The 16,054-nt window shown below is 45.4% G+C and overlaps 1 protein-coding gene across 1 annotated transcript in view; it reads right to left on the reverse strand.

The window, feature by feature from the left end:
- Styxl2 (serine/threonine/tyrosine interacting like 2) overlaps nt 1–16,054 on the reverse strand; it is a 31,058-nt gene that overhangs the window by 13,413 nt on the left and 1,591 nt on the right. The window contains exons 3-4 of the mRNA XM_006988122.3: nt 3,285–3,379; nt 1,436–1,667 (exon numbers count right to left, since the gene is read on the reverse strand). Of these exons, the coding sequence (XP_006988184.3) occupies nt 1,436–1,667; nt 3,285–3,379 (327 nt within the window). The remainder of the gene's footprint in view (nt 1–1,435; nt 1,668–3,284; nt 3,380–16,054) is intronic.

The following is a 16,054-nucleotide window of genomic DNA, read 5'->3' on the forward strand; positions in this document are numbered from 1 at the left end:
CAGAGGACCAGGGGTCTATTCCCAGCACCCACGTACGTGGTGGCTCATAACCACCTGTAACTCCAGTCCCAGGAGATCCCTCTTCTGGCCTCAGGCATGCATAGATGTTCATGCAGGCAAAGCATGCATACAAAATGTTTTTTCAAATAGTAAATAAGTAAAATCAGAAGTCTTGTACTCTGGCGTCACATGCTGTGTTCTTCCAGATCCTCTCACACACATCATTTTATTTTGTCCTTATCATAAACTGAAGAAGTAGAGAGGGCAGTTTTGTTCCTGTTTGAAGATTATAAAAATGAATTCAAGAGCTTTTGCTCAAGGCTTGAAAGGAGAAAAAGACCGAACAAGACTAGTTTTCAGGGCTCTTTCTTCTGTAACTGAGTAAGTAGAGCTCAATTTGAAGAGCCCCCTAGGACAGCTTTGCTCAAAGAACCACAGAGGCCTTTAGCTGGGAACATCTGGAGATGTCTGTGACCACGGAATAAATGCTTCTGGACCTGCACATCTAGTGAAAGGTCACTTAGGACTTGATGATCTGGGAATCAGTTTCTGGGCAACGGATCACTCCATGATGGGTTGCAAGACCTGGTGTCCAAAGCTCTGTCCACACTGCCTGCTTCAGGGCCCTCACCTCTGTCCTTCAATTCTGGCTCTTGGGTAATTGCATCAGGAAGATATCTCATTAAGTAGCCAATGAATCAGCAAAAATTAGTTTCACAAATTAGCCTACTGGTACCAATTATGCCCTGACAAGACCTTGAAGAGATGGACCATGAGAGCTGTTTTTGTGTTTACTCCAGAAACCACTGATTAACTTAAAACTGAGTTTTTTCATTATAAAAACAACATCGAGGGGACCTGGATATTTCAAAAGAAACCCAAAGAAGAAAATAAAACCGCCTCTCAGGTACTTTTAACATTCTATCACGTTTCTTTCTAATCTGAGGTTTATGAGAATATGTACATACATGCGTGCACACGTACACACACACACACACACAACCTAACCAGCATCATACTGCACACATACACTATTCTTATACTTATTGCATACATTCTCATATTTTGTTAAACCCGTATGCACATGGTCATTGTCAGTGATTCCTAACATTCTCTTTTCTGGTTATTAGGATGTGGTGAGGTGGTGGAGATGATGGAGTTGGCAAACACCTGTGTCAGGAAGCTACCTGGAAGGGCAAGGCTATGCTAGAGACCCCTGATGGGAAGGAGGAGAGTGTGGTCATTTTGTCTGGGGGGTCTCTGTGTGCAGGGTGATAGGAAACCTTTCTCCACTGTCAGGCCAGGGTGAGTGACCAGGCAGGCGCCATTTAGTGGAAGGAACCATGGAGGCCTTTGGTGAGCTAGAGGAACTTCATCTCAGGGATTACCCAGAGGAGAAGAATAGGGGGCCAGGTCTCCCCATGAACACACTCACTTCTCAGCTATGAAGACATTAGGCCAGACCTCATCCACCTCATTCCGAGGGGCCTCTTGCCGGTCCTGGATCAGGGCCCGCTGCAGGTCCAGCACACAGGGGGTGTTGAACAGGCTTTGGTCGTCCATCTTCTCCCTGACACGGTTGTACAGGTCTTCCACCAGAAGCTGCTCAGCAGACTCCAGCATGCCTGGACACTCGGTGTCTGTTCTGAGACCCCGAGGCTTGAGTTCTAGAGGGGACATGTGGCATTTGTATCGAAGAGTTAGGAACGCCATAGTCTTCCCCACCCTTTGGGAGAGTCTGGGCCAGCTAGCTACCGGGACCTTGGCACAGATGGGATGCCAGGAGGATCTGCCGGGAAGGATTTACTTAGGACTCAGGAGGACCATGGTATTGGTCTAGACTTGTGCTTAGGATTCACTCCAAGTGGGTATAGGGGAGGGGAACTCAAGCTGGCTTCTGCCATTCACTTCTTTATAGAGCTGACTGATAACATTTTAGACCTGGTGTTTGGGTACTTGAAGAATGTCTGCTTCGTGCCTTTAACTCCCACAGTGCCCAGGACAGTGTGGATGGTCATATGTATTTACTAAGTGAACGAATGAATGATGTTAACATAGTCCACCCTATCACATCTGGAATGCAAACCCTCTGCGGAAATGTTAAGCCTCGATGAGTCAATTATGAGAGACTACCTTCTGAGAAACATTTAACTTGCTTATTTGTTTCACTCGCTGTTTGCTTCCCTGCACTAAAGTCCTAGTGTCCACGGTTCTCATCTGCCCTCGGACCTCATGGGCCTACGGTTCTCACCTCCCAGATTCCAGGAGGGTGGGAAGTGTGATCTCTTGAGCCTGTCTCAAGCCGGGACCCAGAGCCTTTCTGACAAGATGTCAGAAAACTCAAATTCTACCTAAGTTCAAATTCCAGCTACCTGAGCCCTCTGTCACCAGCAATGATGCCTTGCTCTTACCAACCCCATCAGAAGTGAGGCAGACCATCTGGAGAGATTGCAGGAGAATTGGAAAGAGTAAAATCGTGAATGAGGATTGGCCCAAACTTCCAAAACAACCAAAACCCCAAAACATTTCAACCAGGATGGGTATCCTTGAGTGAAATATAGTATGTTGTCTGGCTCAAAATTTGAGTATAAATATGAACATCACTATCTATCCTGTATCACCCTAATTTTCCTCATGCCAACCTACCTCATCAATTTAAAATTTTAAAATAACTACTTCTTTTCTGAGTATGTGTGTTGGAGGACACATACACTAAAGTGTACGGGTGGAGGTCAAAGAACTCGGTTCTTTCCTTCCACTGTGTGAGATTAGAGGATCAAATTTAGGCCACCATCCTTCCTGGCGAGCACCCTTATCCACTGAGCCATTTCGCTGGTCCCACTTTATCAGCTTTTAAAGGTAATTTGAGGACTACCCTTAAGCAGAATGGATACAGATCTAAATGTAAACATCTCTTTGAACAGAACTCTCTGGGTATTGCTTATTCCTATCAATTTCTTGGGCTTTTAGGTTTGTGTCTATTACAAGCCCTCCACACTCACCCCTACTCACAGCCCTTGAAGTTAACCAAAAACCCCAGAATGGACAGTTCTGGGATCCATGACGATGGACTAGAGAACCATTCACATGGTATGGGATTATTTCCACTTGCCCCATCCAAGTTATTGAGGTGAATTCGGCAGACCTGCTCCTGTCAGATCTGCTGTCCTCAACGCGATGGGCAGCACTGGACAAGCATGTCTGCCCCTTCCATTGGGCCTCCTGCAAGAGTCTTCAGATACTACCAGGCCCTCCCTGTGCCCACTCAGATGCCAGCTTCTTACCTTCATTGATGATCTGTTTGGCAGCCACAGCTGAGGAGAGATGGATGGGCTCCATGAAAATGCTTTCAGTTTCTGCATCTGAGACCACTGAGTACCTAAGAGAAAGAATATCCGTGGGCCAAGCTCAGCATTGTGTGCATGAAGGCATTCCAACAGTAGAAACCTGTTCTGATTTTAACTATGTGTGGCCAACAACGAGGGATAAAAGGAGGCCCGCACTATGTTTTGAGGACGCCGTGTGATGTGTATTCTACAGCTTGGGTACCCGTCGATAGGAATCTGAGTTAGCACCTCTGGTTCTGGGTTGCCATGGAATGATGTGGTAGTCTGGGTTGTAGAAAGAGGAGTATATGTCCATGGCTGGAGAGCTGACCCTAAGGCTTACTTTCTTACATGTGCTAATGTTCTACCCCTTCAGCCATTGGTACTACTGAGAATGTCGCCAAATGTGCCTCTACAGGGGTCTGCAGGAATGGTGGACTGGACAGGCTGTTCCCTCCATCCCCAATACCTTCTCCTTGCTCGTACAGAGATGGGCGGGCAATAGAGGTGACATGATTCTGATTCCTGATTCTGAGCTCAAAGGATCACGGGTCAAACCAAGTCCAAGGAATCAATACAGTAACATGGGTAAATATCAAAGCTATTTCTCGAAAGAAATTCAACAGAGTCATGAAAAGGAGCACCAAGGAGCATGGAGAATTAGGGCAGAGCAAAGATTAGGATCCTGTGAAGTTCAGTAGTGAACTCCCCTCTTATGGAGGGGTTTTCCAGGTATGAGTGAACGTTGGGTTTCCTCGCTCATCTGGTCTTACCTTTAGAAACAGAGTGATTTAACAAGTGAGGAGATTTAACAGATAGCATTTCTGAGTGCCCACTGGGAATATAACCCTGACCAATGTCCCACCAGGTAGAGTGAACTGTTACTCTTGTTTTATAGGTGAAGAAAGTGGATCAGAGCTTGAGAATATTGTCCAAATGGCAGAGCGAAGATGCCGTCAGGGTGGTACTCCTCAAGGTCCAGTCTTGTGCTCTGTCCAATGCCACAGATACCATTAAGGTTGGAATAGTGAGATGAGTCCATCAGAGAAGGCAATTCCACCCGGGTTCCCAGGCCATAGGAAAGTACTTTAGAAAATACTTGTGAAAATATGCATAGAGAGATGGATTTGAGCTGAGTCAAGTTGAGCGGAGCAGAATCTAGCTGAATTGAATAGAGCGAATTTCAGATAAGCTAGAAGGGAATGAAACTGAATTGACTGCCAGAAAAACTCTCCCGTTAAGTACCCGTGACACCAGAGTACAACCTTGGGAGACTAGTGTACGCCTTGCTAAAGAGGCACTAAAATGCCTTGCTAAAAGAGAGCGGTAGCCTGTGGCTCTACCCAGAGTGTAGGCAGATCTGCCTTTGCAGCCCCAGGAAGAGCACACTGCGGCATTATCAGCCATAACTCCCAAGGACTTTCCAGTAGCAATTGGTCATTGAGATCATTTCCATTGTACCCTCAAGTACTCCTTATGAACAGAAAGTGCATCTTCAAATATATATGGTTTCAGAGTTACTGTATAAAACTAAATGTTCCCCCAGAGGCTCACATGTTTGGACAGTTGGATCCTAGTTGGTGATGCTGTTTTGGAAGGTCATGGAACTTTCGGGAACTACCTGATAAAAGTAGGTCACAGGAGGTAGGCCTTGAAGGTTGTACCTCTCTCAGGTTCTGGTCTAGTGCCCCCGGTTCCTTGGTCTATGATGGAGGAGCGGTCTGTATACTCCCTTGACCGACAGTAGAGCCGCTCCAGGGGTATGTCTTTCTCAAGTTGTCATCCACATTGGGGTGGACTTTTTGGTGATGCAGCTGGTCCTATAAGTAACCTCTCACCCATGCTCCCGTAAGTAACTCCAATAAACTCACTAATTCACCAAGTTGGACTTTAGTGGTATCTTTATTTTGGTTTGCTACTGGTTTCCTATCTGGGGTAAGTAGATACTTGTTCATGTCTCCCCAGAAAAAGTCACAGAACACCATATATGGAGTCTGACTACCCAAGGACCCTGCTGAGTTTTCCAGCCCATACCAAGCCCCTCAGTGGTGGATCCACCATCCATTCTAGCTGATATCTCAAGAAACAGATTGTTTACTTAGTCCTATCCAGAGTCTTGGCTTGAAAGGAATTAAAGTAAAATAAAGTTATTATCTAAGTTCTTAAATTTTGTTAAGCACAATTAAATAATGAAAATTGTTATTCCAAGGGCTAAGAGGTGAGTTTGGGCACATACTAAGGCATTCCTTAATAGTGTTGAATCAAATCGAAGTCATTGACAGACCCACATATGTTGTGGGTGTGAAATAACAACAAAATATTGCCAACATGGGGGCAGGGTAACCCCAGCCTCTATACTAGATCTGTGGTCATGCTGAGCCCAGGGCTTATGGCAGTCTCGGTTTTCACACACATTTCACAAAATCACAGCCAGTATTAAAATTTTTATAATGGTATGAGTCATATTTCCATGTCAACAATATTTTATTTATGCAGGGGTTTTTATTAATTATTTATCCATAACATTATTTATACTGGTATTAATAAAATATTAATCATTTTACTTGCTAAGGGTCAGCCCTATGTAAATTAATATTTGTAGTGAAACAAAATAAACCCACGGAGAGGACTTTGGCACCACTGTGAGGATTATAAAGGGGTCTTCTTTGAACAGCCCCTCCCTCGTTTCTCCCACAGGGTCGGTCTGTCTTTATTCCGCTGTGGGCCTCCAGGGCTCTGCACCCCCTTTGGGGCTTTCTCACATCTGTAATCTGATGCCCCCTGAAATTAACACAAGATGCGCCCTCACTTGTCTGATGTGGAAAGATGCCCCACAAGGAACTCAGCATGGGGTGTTGGTGATCTTGGTCTGGTTTCATCTATCTTGATCACACCGGTTCCCATAAACTATGGTCCTTCAGATTGTGAGGACTGGTGCTTTCGTCTGCTTGGTTTTTTTTTAAACACCTCTTCTCACTGTGTTTCTCAGGCTGGCTTGAACTCTCTGGATAGCGTAAGTTAGCTTCAGGCTCCTTCAGCCTCCACCTCTTGGGTTCCGGGATTACAGGCATGTGCCACGGCAGCCAGTTTTCAGGCTTGGTTTCAAGTGACTGATGTAGGAATTGAGGATCTGTCCCAAATGTACCTAAACTCTGAGATGCTGAAGGAAGATTTGAAATTAAAATTTAAAAGCAGAAATGGCTGAGAGTTATTCCTGCTCCTGGATTTAAAGATCGAACTCGGCTAATGAGTCAGCGAACACCAGAAGGTACCAGGAAGATCGCCACTTTGGTGATGGTTGTCAGCTTCAAAACAGGAAAACAAGGAAGGCGAAAGCAGATTTCCTCCCTAGCCCCAATACGTCTCTCCTTGGTTGCTCGGCATTATTTAGTGTGGAGTGCGGGATTTGGACACCAATATTTTTCTGAGTCCGCCGCCGCGAGGAAATATGAACCTAATAGTCCTAAGACTGTTCTGCCGCACATAGGGTTTATGAAGTCTAATAATGAGGGGTGTGTAAAACGGAAGAAGACCTTGCATTCTGCAGAGAATCAGGATTGTAGGAAAAGAAGAAAGGAGAGAGAGAGAGAGAGAGAGAGAGAGAGAGAGAGAGAGAGAGAGAGAGAAAGAGAGAGAACTGAGCAGTGGCCCTGTTGATATTTGCAAGGTCAGTGAGATGGCAGCCTTGAGGTTTTGATTTATGACCACATCTGTGCCTCAACCAGTATTCCTGAGATGGAGTGAGGCGACATGCGCACCCTGATTAGAAAGCAGCAAGGCTGGCTATTCCAGAAGGACAGGCAGAAAAAAAAGAGGATCTAGGATCGATACATACCTCATCAGAGGATCAGGAAAGCAGCGGCTGAAAAAGCCTTGAGGGCGAATTGAAAGACAACAATAAAGGGGAGTTTGATGGACTTCCTAGCCGAGACCAGGAGACGCTGCAGCTTTCTTTAAACCTGTGTTTTTCAAAATTGCAGACTGTGGCCCATTTGTGCATCGTGAAATCAATTCAGGGGGTTATGCCCTGTGTCTGGGAGAGGGAAAACGGAAGGACAGAGGTAGGGAGTGAGGGAACCACCATTCGATGTGAGGCTAAGGGTAGTTTGGGGAAAAATTTAAAAATGTATATGTATAGCGTATACTCTCTGAGATGTGATATAAATGGTTTGTTCTACTGCAGATTATAAACAATGAAGTTTGAAAGCCAATGCACTGAACCAATGGCCGGGCATCCTAGTGACAGAATGGAGCTGTGAGGTTCCCACCAGACCTGCCTGCAGCTAATCACCTTCAGCCAATGAGTCTCTTGCAGAGGAAATTGGGGTAGAGTCTCCGGGGGGTGGGGGGGTTGCCCTTTTTGATTTGGCCTTTGTGGACAATGCCAGTTAAGCGCCGATGGGGGAGAGGTGGGCAGAGGTCCATGTACACCCCGATTTCTTCAGGTAGCTAGGGGGTGAGATGGAGATTGTGGGTGAGGGAGACGCCCTCAACAAGCTACTCCACTGGACAGGGGTTTACATTGCACTGTTAACTCATAAATTCTTAAGAAAAATTTTCTGCCTGGAAGACAGATGGCTCTAACTGCAGGCTTTTCCCCGGAGAGTTTGGCTGCCAGGGGCTGGCTTGAAACCTAAGGCGACTGATGCCAGTGTCCAGCTCAGTTAGAAATGGAGGTTTCCGGGGCCGTCCATTGTCTACATCCTTTTGTCTGGTTCTTAGGTCCCAGGATGAGATTCAGATGAGGCTTAAAATGTGAAGACTTCCTGCCAGGACCACAAGCACACTGCACATCAGGACACAGTTACAATTGCTGAGTTGGTAGGGACCATTTGGAGCATGCACTGAAGTTGTACGAAGCACTGTGCTTGTCTTATAGGAAAGTTTTGTCTGCTAGGGTGGGATCTAGGGCTGCTGTGGGTTGAGGGTGTCCTATCCTGCAAAGGTGTATACCCTAGAGCCTGCAAATGCTTTTTTTTTTTTTATAAAGGATCATGGCGATATAATTAGATGAAATCACCCTAGATTAGGATGATATCCAAAGCCAATGGTCAATGTCCTTATAAGAGGAGACAAAGAGGGGGTAGAAATTGGAATTAATGCTACCATGAGGCAAGAAATGGTCACAGCCAACCAAAGCTAGGAGACAAAGGGAGGTGTCTCCTCTAAAGTCTCAAAGGGAGCAAGTCCCAGTGACCTTGGTTTTACACTTCTGGCCTCCTAAACTACAAGAGAGTACATTTATGACTTCTCAGCCATACATATCGCCGTAATTTGCTCGCAACCCTAGGAAACAAGTACAAAAACTATTCAGTTGGGCATAGTGATGCATTCCTGTAATCTCAGCATTTGGGAGGCTCACACAGGAGAACAGCAAACTGGAGGCCGGTCTGGGCCACATAGTAAGACCCTATCTTGACAAACATACCACGAAGAATCTGCTGGAGAGCTGTTTGCTGTCTTGGTTTATATATTTTAGAAAGAATCAAACACTGAGCTAAAGTAATAAAGTAAGAGGGACCGAGTCTCAGGGAGAACCGTTCAGGATGGGGATCCAGAGCCAGAAGCAATGCTCTGCCGATGAGAACACAGCATTTGCTTTCAGCAGAGTTAGACAAATGGGATATCCCCACCGGAGTGTGTGCAGGAAAAATCTATTAATATTGTGGATAACTGAAAGGGCTTCCTCTTTGGAAGAAAAGTGAACTAGACCACCATTTATCAAGTATCTCAAATGTGTTCATATATGCTGTATTGTCTCGTCTCAATCACTGAGAAAAAGACTATTCCTGGTTGTTATTTGCATAGCACATTCTCGTGGCTAAGATGCTAAAGAGCAGATCTGATCTGAGTTTTGGTCCCAACAACATCCAAGTTCTTTCCATGGTGCTATCCTGCCTACCACAATGGGTCCTCCCTGCTCTCATGGCTTAAAAAATGTAGATTTATTTGCGGTAGGATTTATGTACAAATTGCACACATTTAATATGTACATATTGGTGTGGTGAGTTTGGCATGTGTTTCCATTTGGGAGCACTAGGGTTCGACTTATCAATCCTTCCAAATTGCTGCATTGGTCCTGTGTAAGCCCTCCACCTTACCCCAACCCTGCCCTGTGCTCTCCAGGGAATCCCTGAGCTGCTCTCTGCCAATAGAGATGAGTTCAAACTTCTAGAATTTTCTAAGAATGGAGTCATAGGGTGTGCACTCATTTTTGTCCGACTGCTTTCACTGTGAGATCCATCCACATGTTGTCTGAGTTAATACTTCATGCCTTCTTAGTGCCGTATAGTATTCTCATTATGAGAGCACCACAATGTGGTTATTCACTCACTTGTCGGTAGATGTTTAGGCTGTTTCTAACTTCTGAGTTCTTATGAAAAAGCTGCCACGAGTATCTATGTATAATTCTTTACATGAAGCTCAGCTTTCGTGTCTCATTTCATAACTAGAACAGCTGGACCATACAGGTCCAGGTCTTTAGGCAGGAATACATGCAATTTTGACGAAAATGATGGTTTGTGAAATGACTGCACTTTGTATTTCCAGCCTAAGATTGTTCCAGTTGCTGCATCCTCATGAACAGCTGGGGTGGCTAGTGTTTTTCATTTCAGATACTCTACTAGATCTGTAATGGTAATTCATTATGGACTTAGTTCCAATTTCTCCGTGCTTGTGGGTGATATGTATATCATGTTCGGGGAAACATATTTTCAAATCTCTTGTCTGTTTTAAGTTGAATTTTGAGAGTTAAAAAATATATTTCTTGAATTTTTCGGGTGTAAAGAACTATATTCTAGCTATAAATACGTTGTCAGATGTGTAACCTGCAGATGTTTTCTCCTAGTCAGGAGTTGTCTTTTCAGTTAGTGGGGTGCCTATTGTGTAAGCATGGGGACCTGAGTTGATCCCCAGAATCCGTGTAGAAAGCCTGGCACTGTACACATGTTTATAACGTGAGTACTGGGAAGAATAAGCAGGAGAATCTCTGGAGCTCACACTGCAGCCAGCAGAGCCTAGTGGGTGAACTCCCAGCCTGTGAGAGAGCCTGTCTCAATAACAACGTGCGTGGAGCATAGGGAAAGGACACCAGAGGTTGACCTCTGGCCTTTAGATGCAGGTGCACATTTATCCCCATACATGATCATGCACGCAGACGCAGACACAGACACAGACACAGACACACACACACACACACACACACACACACACACACACACACTCACTTACACACACCACCACCACTACCACCACCAAACACCAACACCACCACACGCACTGAATGCACTCATAGGGTTGGTTTTCAGCTTCAATTCTATGCAATGCAGTGGGACTGCCAGCTCAAACACCTGTGCTTATAGTCAAACACAGTAATAGTTCACACTTCAGACTTCGCGATGACATGGCACGACAATGTAACCCATGGCATGCCATCATCCGAGTGCTTTCCTTGAAGATGCCTGAAAACGGTAGCTGATTGGAGACCTGCTTGCAGGAAGTCGTACTGAGTGGACACAAACCAAGAGGGGCATCAAAACCAGCGGGATTCAGCAGCGACCACTGAGAACCAGAGGAAATCGGCTGTGGATGCTGGACCACGTCTGAAGGATGCTCAGCTTAGTCCACTTGTATTTCCAGCTGCTCATGCTAGTTTTACCTGGGGAGGGGGGGCTGGCTGCTTCAGGGCTAAGGGTCCCACGCAGGTACGATTTCGGTATCAGCAGGTGCTCTTGCCCTGTGGTAGGCTGACTTGATACAAAGCGGTGCGGCTCTTCCTCCCCGCCCCCCTCCACCCCCGTCCCAGTGGCTCCCCCCACCTCTGTGTGCTCTTGCTATTTGCCTTGTCAGCCAACAATGGGAGAAGCCGAACCACACCAGGAGACAGTTAATAAAACACAAGTTCTCCAGGGCAGCATTTGTGTACCACGACTTCACTTATCCAGCTGAGCGTCCACTGGACGGCTTGTCACGTTTGAGTACATATTCCGGTGCACATTTTTTTCTTGCTTTTGTTCGGATGCATTGAGAGTGAGCCTGCTGTGTCCGAGGAGAGCCGACACACTGAACTTCAGTGGACGGAGTGTAAAAGCTCCTGAGGGTTCTGCCAGTTCACGCCCTCACCGGCAGCGCGGGGGAGTTCCGATTCATTCACACCCTCTTTAACATCGCCAACAGCAGCCTTTCATTTTAGATATGACGGTGAGGGCTGGAGAGATGGCTCGGCCGTGAAAGGCTAGGCTCACAACCAAAAATATAAGATACGCTGGTGAGCATGATGTAGTAGTAAACTGTGGTTTAAATTTATTTTGGGTTTTTTACTGATTTTTTTTTACCCTAATTTAACTATGATCAGAGAAATTTGTTGATCCATGCCTACCCCACTAATTGACCTATTTTAGTATATATTCTATATGCCCATGATGAGAGTGAATATCTTGAAATTGTTGGGCACAGAGACACACATGCACATACACACACATGCACATACATACACATATATGTTCTATAAATGCCAACTAGGTTAATTGTTTGAATATATCTGTATTCTTCATAATTTATTTATCTCATTCTATCATTTAATAACATGGGTTTAAAAATATTTGGTTAAAATTGTGAAAATTAATTTTTTTCTCTTCTGTCAGTTTTTTATTAATTAATTTTATGTATATGTATATATGTACGTGTACCAGATGTGTGTAGTGCCCACAGAGGCCAGAAGAGCATGTTGTGTCCCCTGGGACTGTTACAGACTGTTGTGAGCTGCCTTGTGGGTGCTGGGAATTGAACCTAGGTCCTCTAGAAGAGCAGCCAGTGCTCTAAACTACCCCTCCTGCCTAGATCTTTGTTTTGTTTTTGCTCTTGCTTTATGTATGTCGAGGCTATGTTGTTAGGTCATAGGTATTTAAAATGACTATGTTTTCCTGGTGAATTGAACCTTCAATCACTGTGGCATTTTCTTCTTTTTCTCTAGCATCCTTATCTTAAACTCTGCCTTGCCTGGAATCAAGGGGCTTCACTGGTTTGTTTTCTGTTTGTTTCGATCCTTGTGGCAGCTGTATTTATCGTCCAGAGATGACCACAGTATTTCCTCTCCCAGTTGTTCTCTTCATAACGCAACCATAAAACTCTTTTGATTGAATGTTGAGTCTTTATTGTTTCCCTTTGAAACTCTGTGGTGTGTGTGTGTGTGTGTGTGTGTGTGTGTGTGTGTGTGTGTGTATGTGCGTGTGTGTGTGTGTGTGTGTGTGTGTGTAAAGTATAGCAGAAGAGATGTGTCTTGTCTTGTGGTCTAGATATAAAGAAACTCACACACTCTGTCTTGTTCTTTGGAACACAGTTCTTGGGATTTTGCAGCCCAGTTTTTGCAGCCAGCATGGCCCATATGGAGAAATTGCAGAGGAAGATAAACTCAGGAGTTCTGAACACTAAGCCCAGTTAGTCACCACATAAAATGATGATCGTGAGACATCCTTATGACACCAGGCCCCTAAAGTCATCCTAATCTTCCAATACTTCCAGCTCAGGCTTCAGACATCCCAGACCAAAGGCAAGTTCACGCCACTGTGTCCTTCCAGGTGCCTAATTATCAACACGATTCATTTTTTTTATGTCACTGAATTCTGAAGCTATGAGCAATCAGTAAAACATAAGATTTCTCCACTAGCCTTTGTATATCATTGTCACCAACAGCACACGGGCTTTGAAAAAAAGGGAGTCTGATAATTTTGCTCTTTTAATTGTAATATTTGATAAATTCAAATTTAATGCAATTATGTATTCATTTCCTTTTAAACCCACATTCTGCTTTTCCTTCTTACCTACTGCACCTTTTCTGTATCTTTTATTCCCCTCTTCCTTATTTTTCTTTCTTCCTTTCTTGCTGATTATATTTGACCCTTGCCTTTTGCCCTGTGTAGTGGGTAGCTGTTCTAGCTTTGACCTGGAAGTACTACCCCCAGTGAGGCTTCCGGTAACTCCCACGCCTACCTATGACCGGCTCCTGAGGCAGGGCAGAGATGGGAGCCCTTAAGACCCAAGATCCAGATGTGCTGGCTTTCTTGGTTCCTGGTGATCCTGGATGCTGGATGGTAGACTGAACATAGTTCTCCAGAGAACTCAGCTGGACTGCACCTCCCCTCTCCCAGATCAGGTAACCAACCCCTTTACTAGCTGTAAGTTACCCCCCAAAATAAACCTCCCTTTTAACTACGTGGAGTTGCCTTAATAAATTCTCCATTGGCCCTGGTTAGCTGCATACTAGTTATGGATTCTTTGCTAGCACTTTCTCACAGTCACACTGGAAACCACAACATGTTCCAGACTTCTACCTGAATGTACAGTATCAGGTAATCATTCAAGATCATCGTCATCAGGTTGAGACAAGGAAGGAAGACACAAATGAGGGTTGAAATGGAGCTGTCCGGGGCACACGGATCACAGTCTGCCGAGTTTTTGACGGGATCCTATTTTCAAACAAAGTGTGAACTTTGGGGTGGCATATGCTTCAATTTTTCATGTGCAAGACATAATTTACAAAAGCCATTCAGCCTTCAAGGAAGTCTCCCTTTCCCACCCACTTCACGTGTGGCAGTGGAAGACAATGAACAAAGAGAGGACACAGAGCCCTGCTGTGGAGCAAGCAAGAGGCCCAGGGGAGTGGCAGGGAAGAAAATTCCCCTTAGGAGGCATGTCCCGGTTAGAATACATTTCTTCATTTCTGGAGTAACCATGTTCACCAGGAACAGGACAGCTGCGTTTTCTCTCCTTTCCTAGGATGAAGGCTTTTCTACCCATCATCCTGGAGAGACTATGGGGTGCTGCATTCAGGCTTGAGACAGTCAGAGTTCTGTGTGGGCACAAAGGTGATGTGGGAGGGGTATGTGGCTGGGACTGCTGCCTATAGACAAATTCACTTCCTCTTCTCCCTGGGCCCATGAACCCAGGACCTACCACCTTTTGCAAGCAAGTAGGGCTTTGCTGAGTTCCAGCTGGTGGGCTCTGAACAGCATCGTGGGAAACGCTCCTATTTTACACCCTTTACTATGTACTGCTGAGCACAGTGACTTTAGAAGCCGTGTTTTACTTTGTGGACCCAGAGGACAGTAGCCCCTCAGTTCCTGTCTGTTTGCTCAGGCACCTGTCGTGGCGCTTTTCAGAATGAGAAGGGCACCTCTGATTGGTTTACCAGAAGCATCACTGGCATGCACAGGACTTCCACACACCAAGCACACACAAAGCTACCTTTGCCTTGGGGAAGTGTGGTGGTTTGAATAAGAATGGCCACCATAGATTCATATGTTTGAATGCTTGGCCATCAGGGAGTGGCACTACTTGAGAAGCATTAGGAGATGTGGCCTTTTTGGAGGAAGTGTGTCACTGGGGGGTGGGCTTGGAGGTTTCAAAAGCCCAAAGCAGGTCCAACATCTCTCTCTTCTTGCTACCTACAGATCAAGATCTCAGCTACTTCTCTAGCACGGTGTCTGCCTGCATGCTGCCATGCTCCCAGTCATTATGACAATGCACCAATGTAATGACTAATGAAACTGTAAGCAAGCCACAATTAAATGTTTTCCTTTATAAGAGTTGCCACGGTCAAGGTGTCTCTTCACAGCAATAGAAACCCTGACTGAGACAGGAAGTGTGGATGAATACAACTACATCTTAAATCTCTAGCTCGAATAGCTTTTTCTAGGTGCAAACACAGCGCTATTACATAATGCTGAACGGGAAGTCTCCAAGCCTCTTCTGGACAGAGTGCCTGACCCATGTGCGACGAGCTCACAGGGCTAGGACCATCCCAAAGCTCATAGCTCACCTTGATGAGCTATCTTTCTCCAACAGGGAGCTTTGAACACTGAGCAGAGACCAGTGAGGGAGACTCCAGGAGAACTCAGGCAAACTGGGGTCAAGAAGGGATACTTAGAAGTCAAGGTTCCAAAAACTAGGGTACAGCTCAGGATCGAGGCCATGCCCAACAAGTTCTGTGAGAGCCAAAGTTACACTGTAAGTTTTAATTACTATGCCCAAGAAGAGATCCATGAAACAAACATGTCCCTGATCAGCAAGCCTCTTGCCCGAGGACAGACAGTTCCTGAAATGCTGGTGGCTATTGCTTATGGGAGACAACAAGCCACATGTTTTCACCCCCCTAAACAAGTTTGTTTGACCCATCTGCCCTGGATGTGCTTGACCACATGTGGACGGGAGGTTCACTGGCAGGAAATGCATCAGGATGTATGCTTGCCCCTGATTGGACCTGATGGGAAATACTTAAGCCACGGCAAATTGTGACTCAGGCCATTTTTCTGGGAAACCAGAGATGGACCTGGCCAGAGAGTCCATCAACCTGGCCAGTATTAAATCAAAGCTTGCTTCAAATTTGGCTTTAAATTGTGGGAGTGGTCTTATTCGCCACCGGTGGGATTAACAGTTCTGGTTCAGTCCCAAGTGTCTGGGCGCTGGTTCAGTCCCGAGTGTCGGGTGAAGAATGGAGAAAGGTCAGAGTTCCCTGACATACTGTAGTTAGACTTCTCTTTGATTGACAGGGAGACAAGAACTTAGGGATTCTTCACACCATTTGCTGACAGAGCTCGGCTCAGAAGGCACGTCTGAATCATGGCAGAAGAAAACAGGCACATATGCTGTTGTTTTATCATTTCTTTTTCTTTCTTTTCTTTTCTTTAAGACAAGGTTTCTCTGTGTGGCTCTGGCTGTCCTGGATCTAGCTT

The sequence above is a fragment of the Peromyscus maniculatus genome, chromosome 11 (assembly GCF_049852395.1).
Source record: "Peromyscus maniculatus bairdii isolate BWxNUB_F1_BW_parent chromosome 11, HU_Pman_BW_mat_3.1, whole genome shotgun sequence".
NCBI classification, from domain to species: domain Eukaryota; kingdom Metazoa; phylum Chordata; class Mammalia; order Rodentia; family Cricetidae; genus Peromyscus; species Peromyscus maniculatus.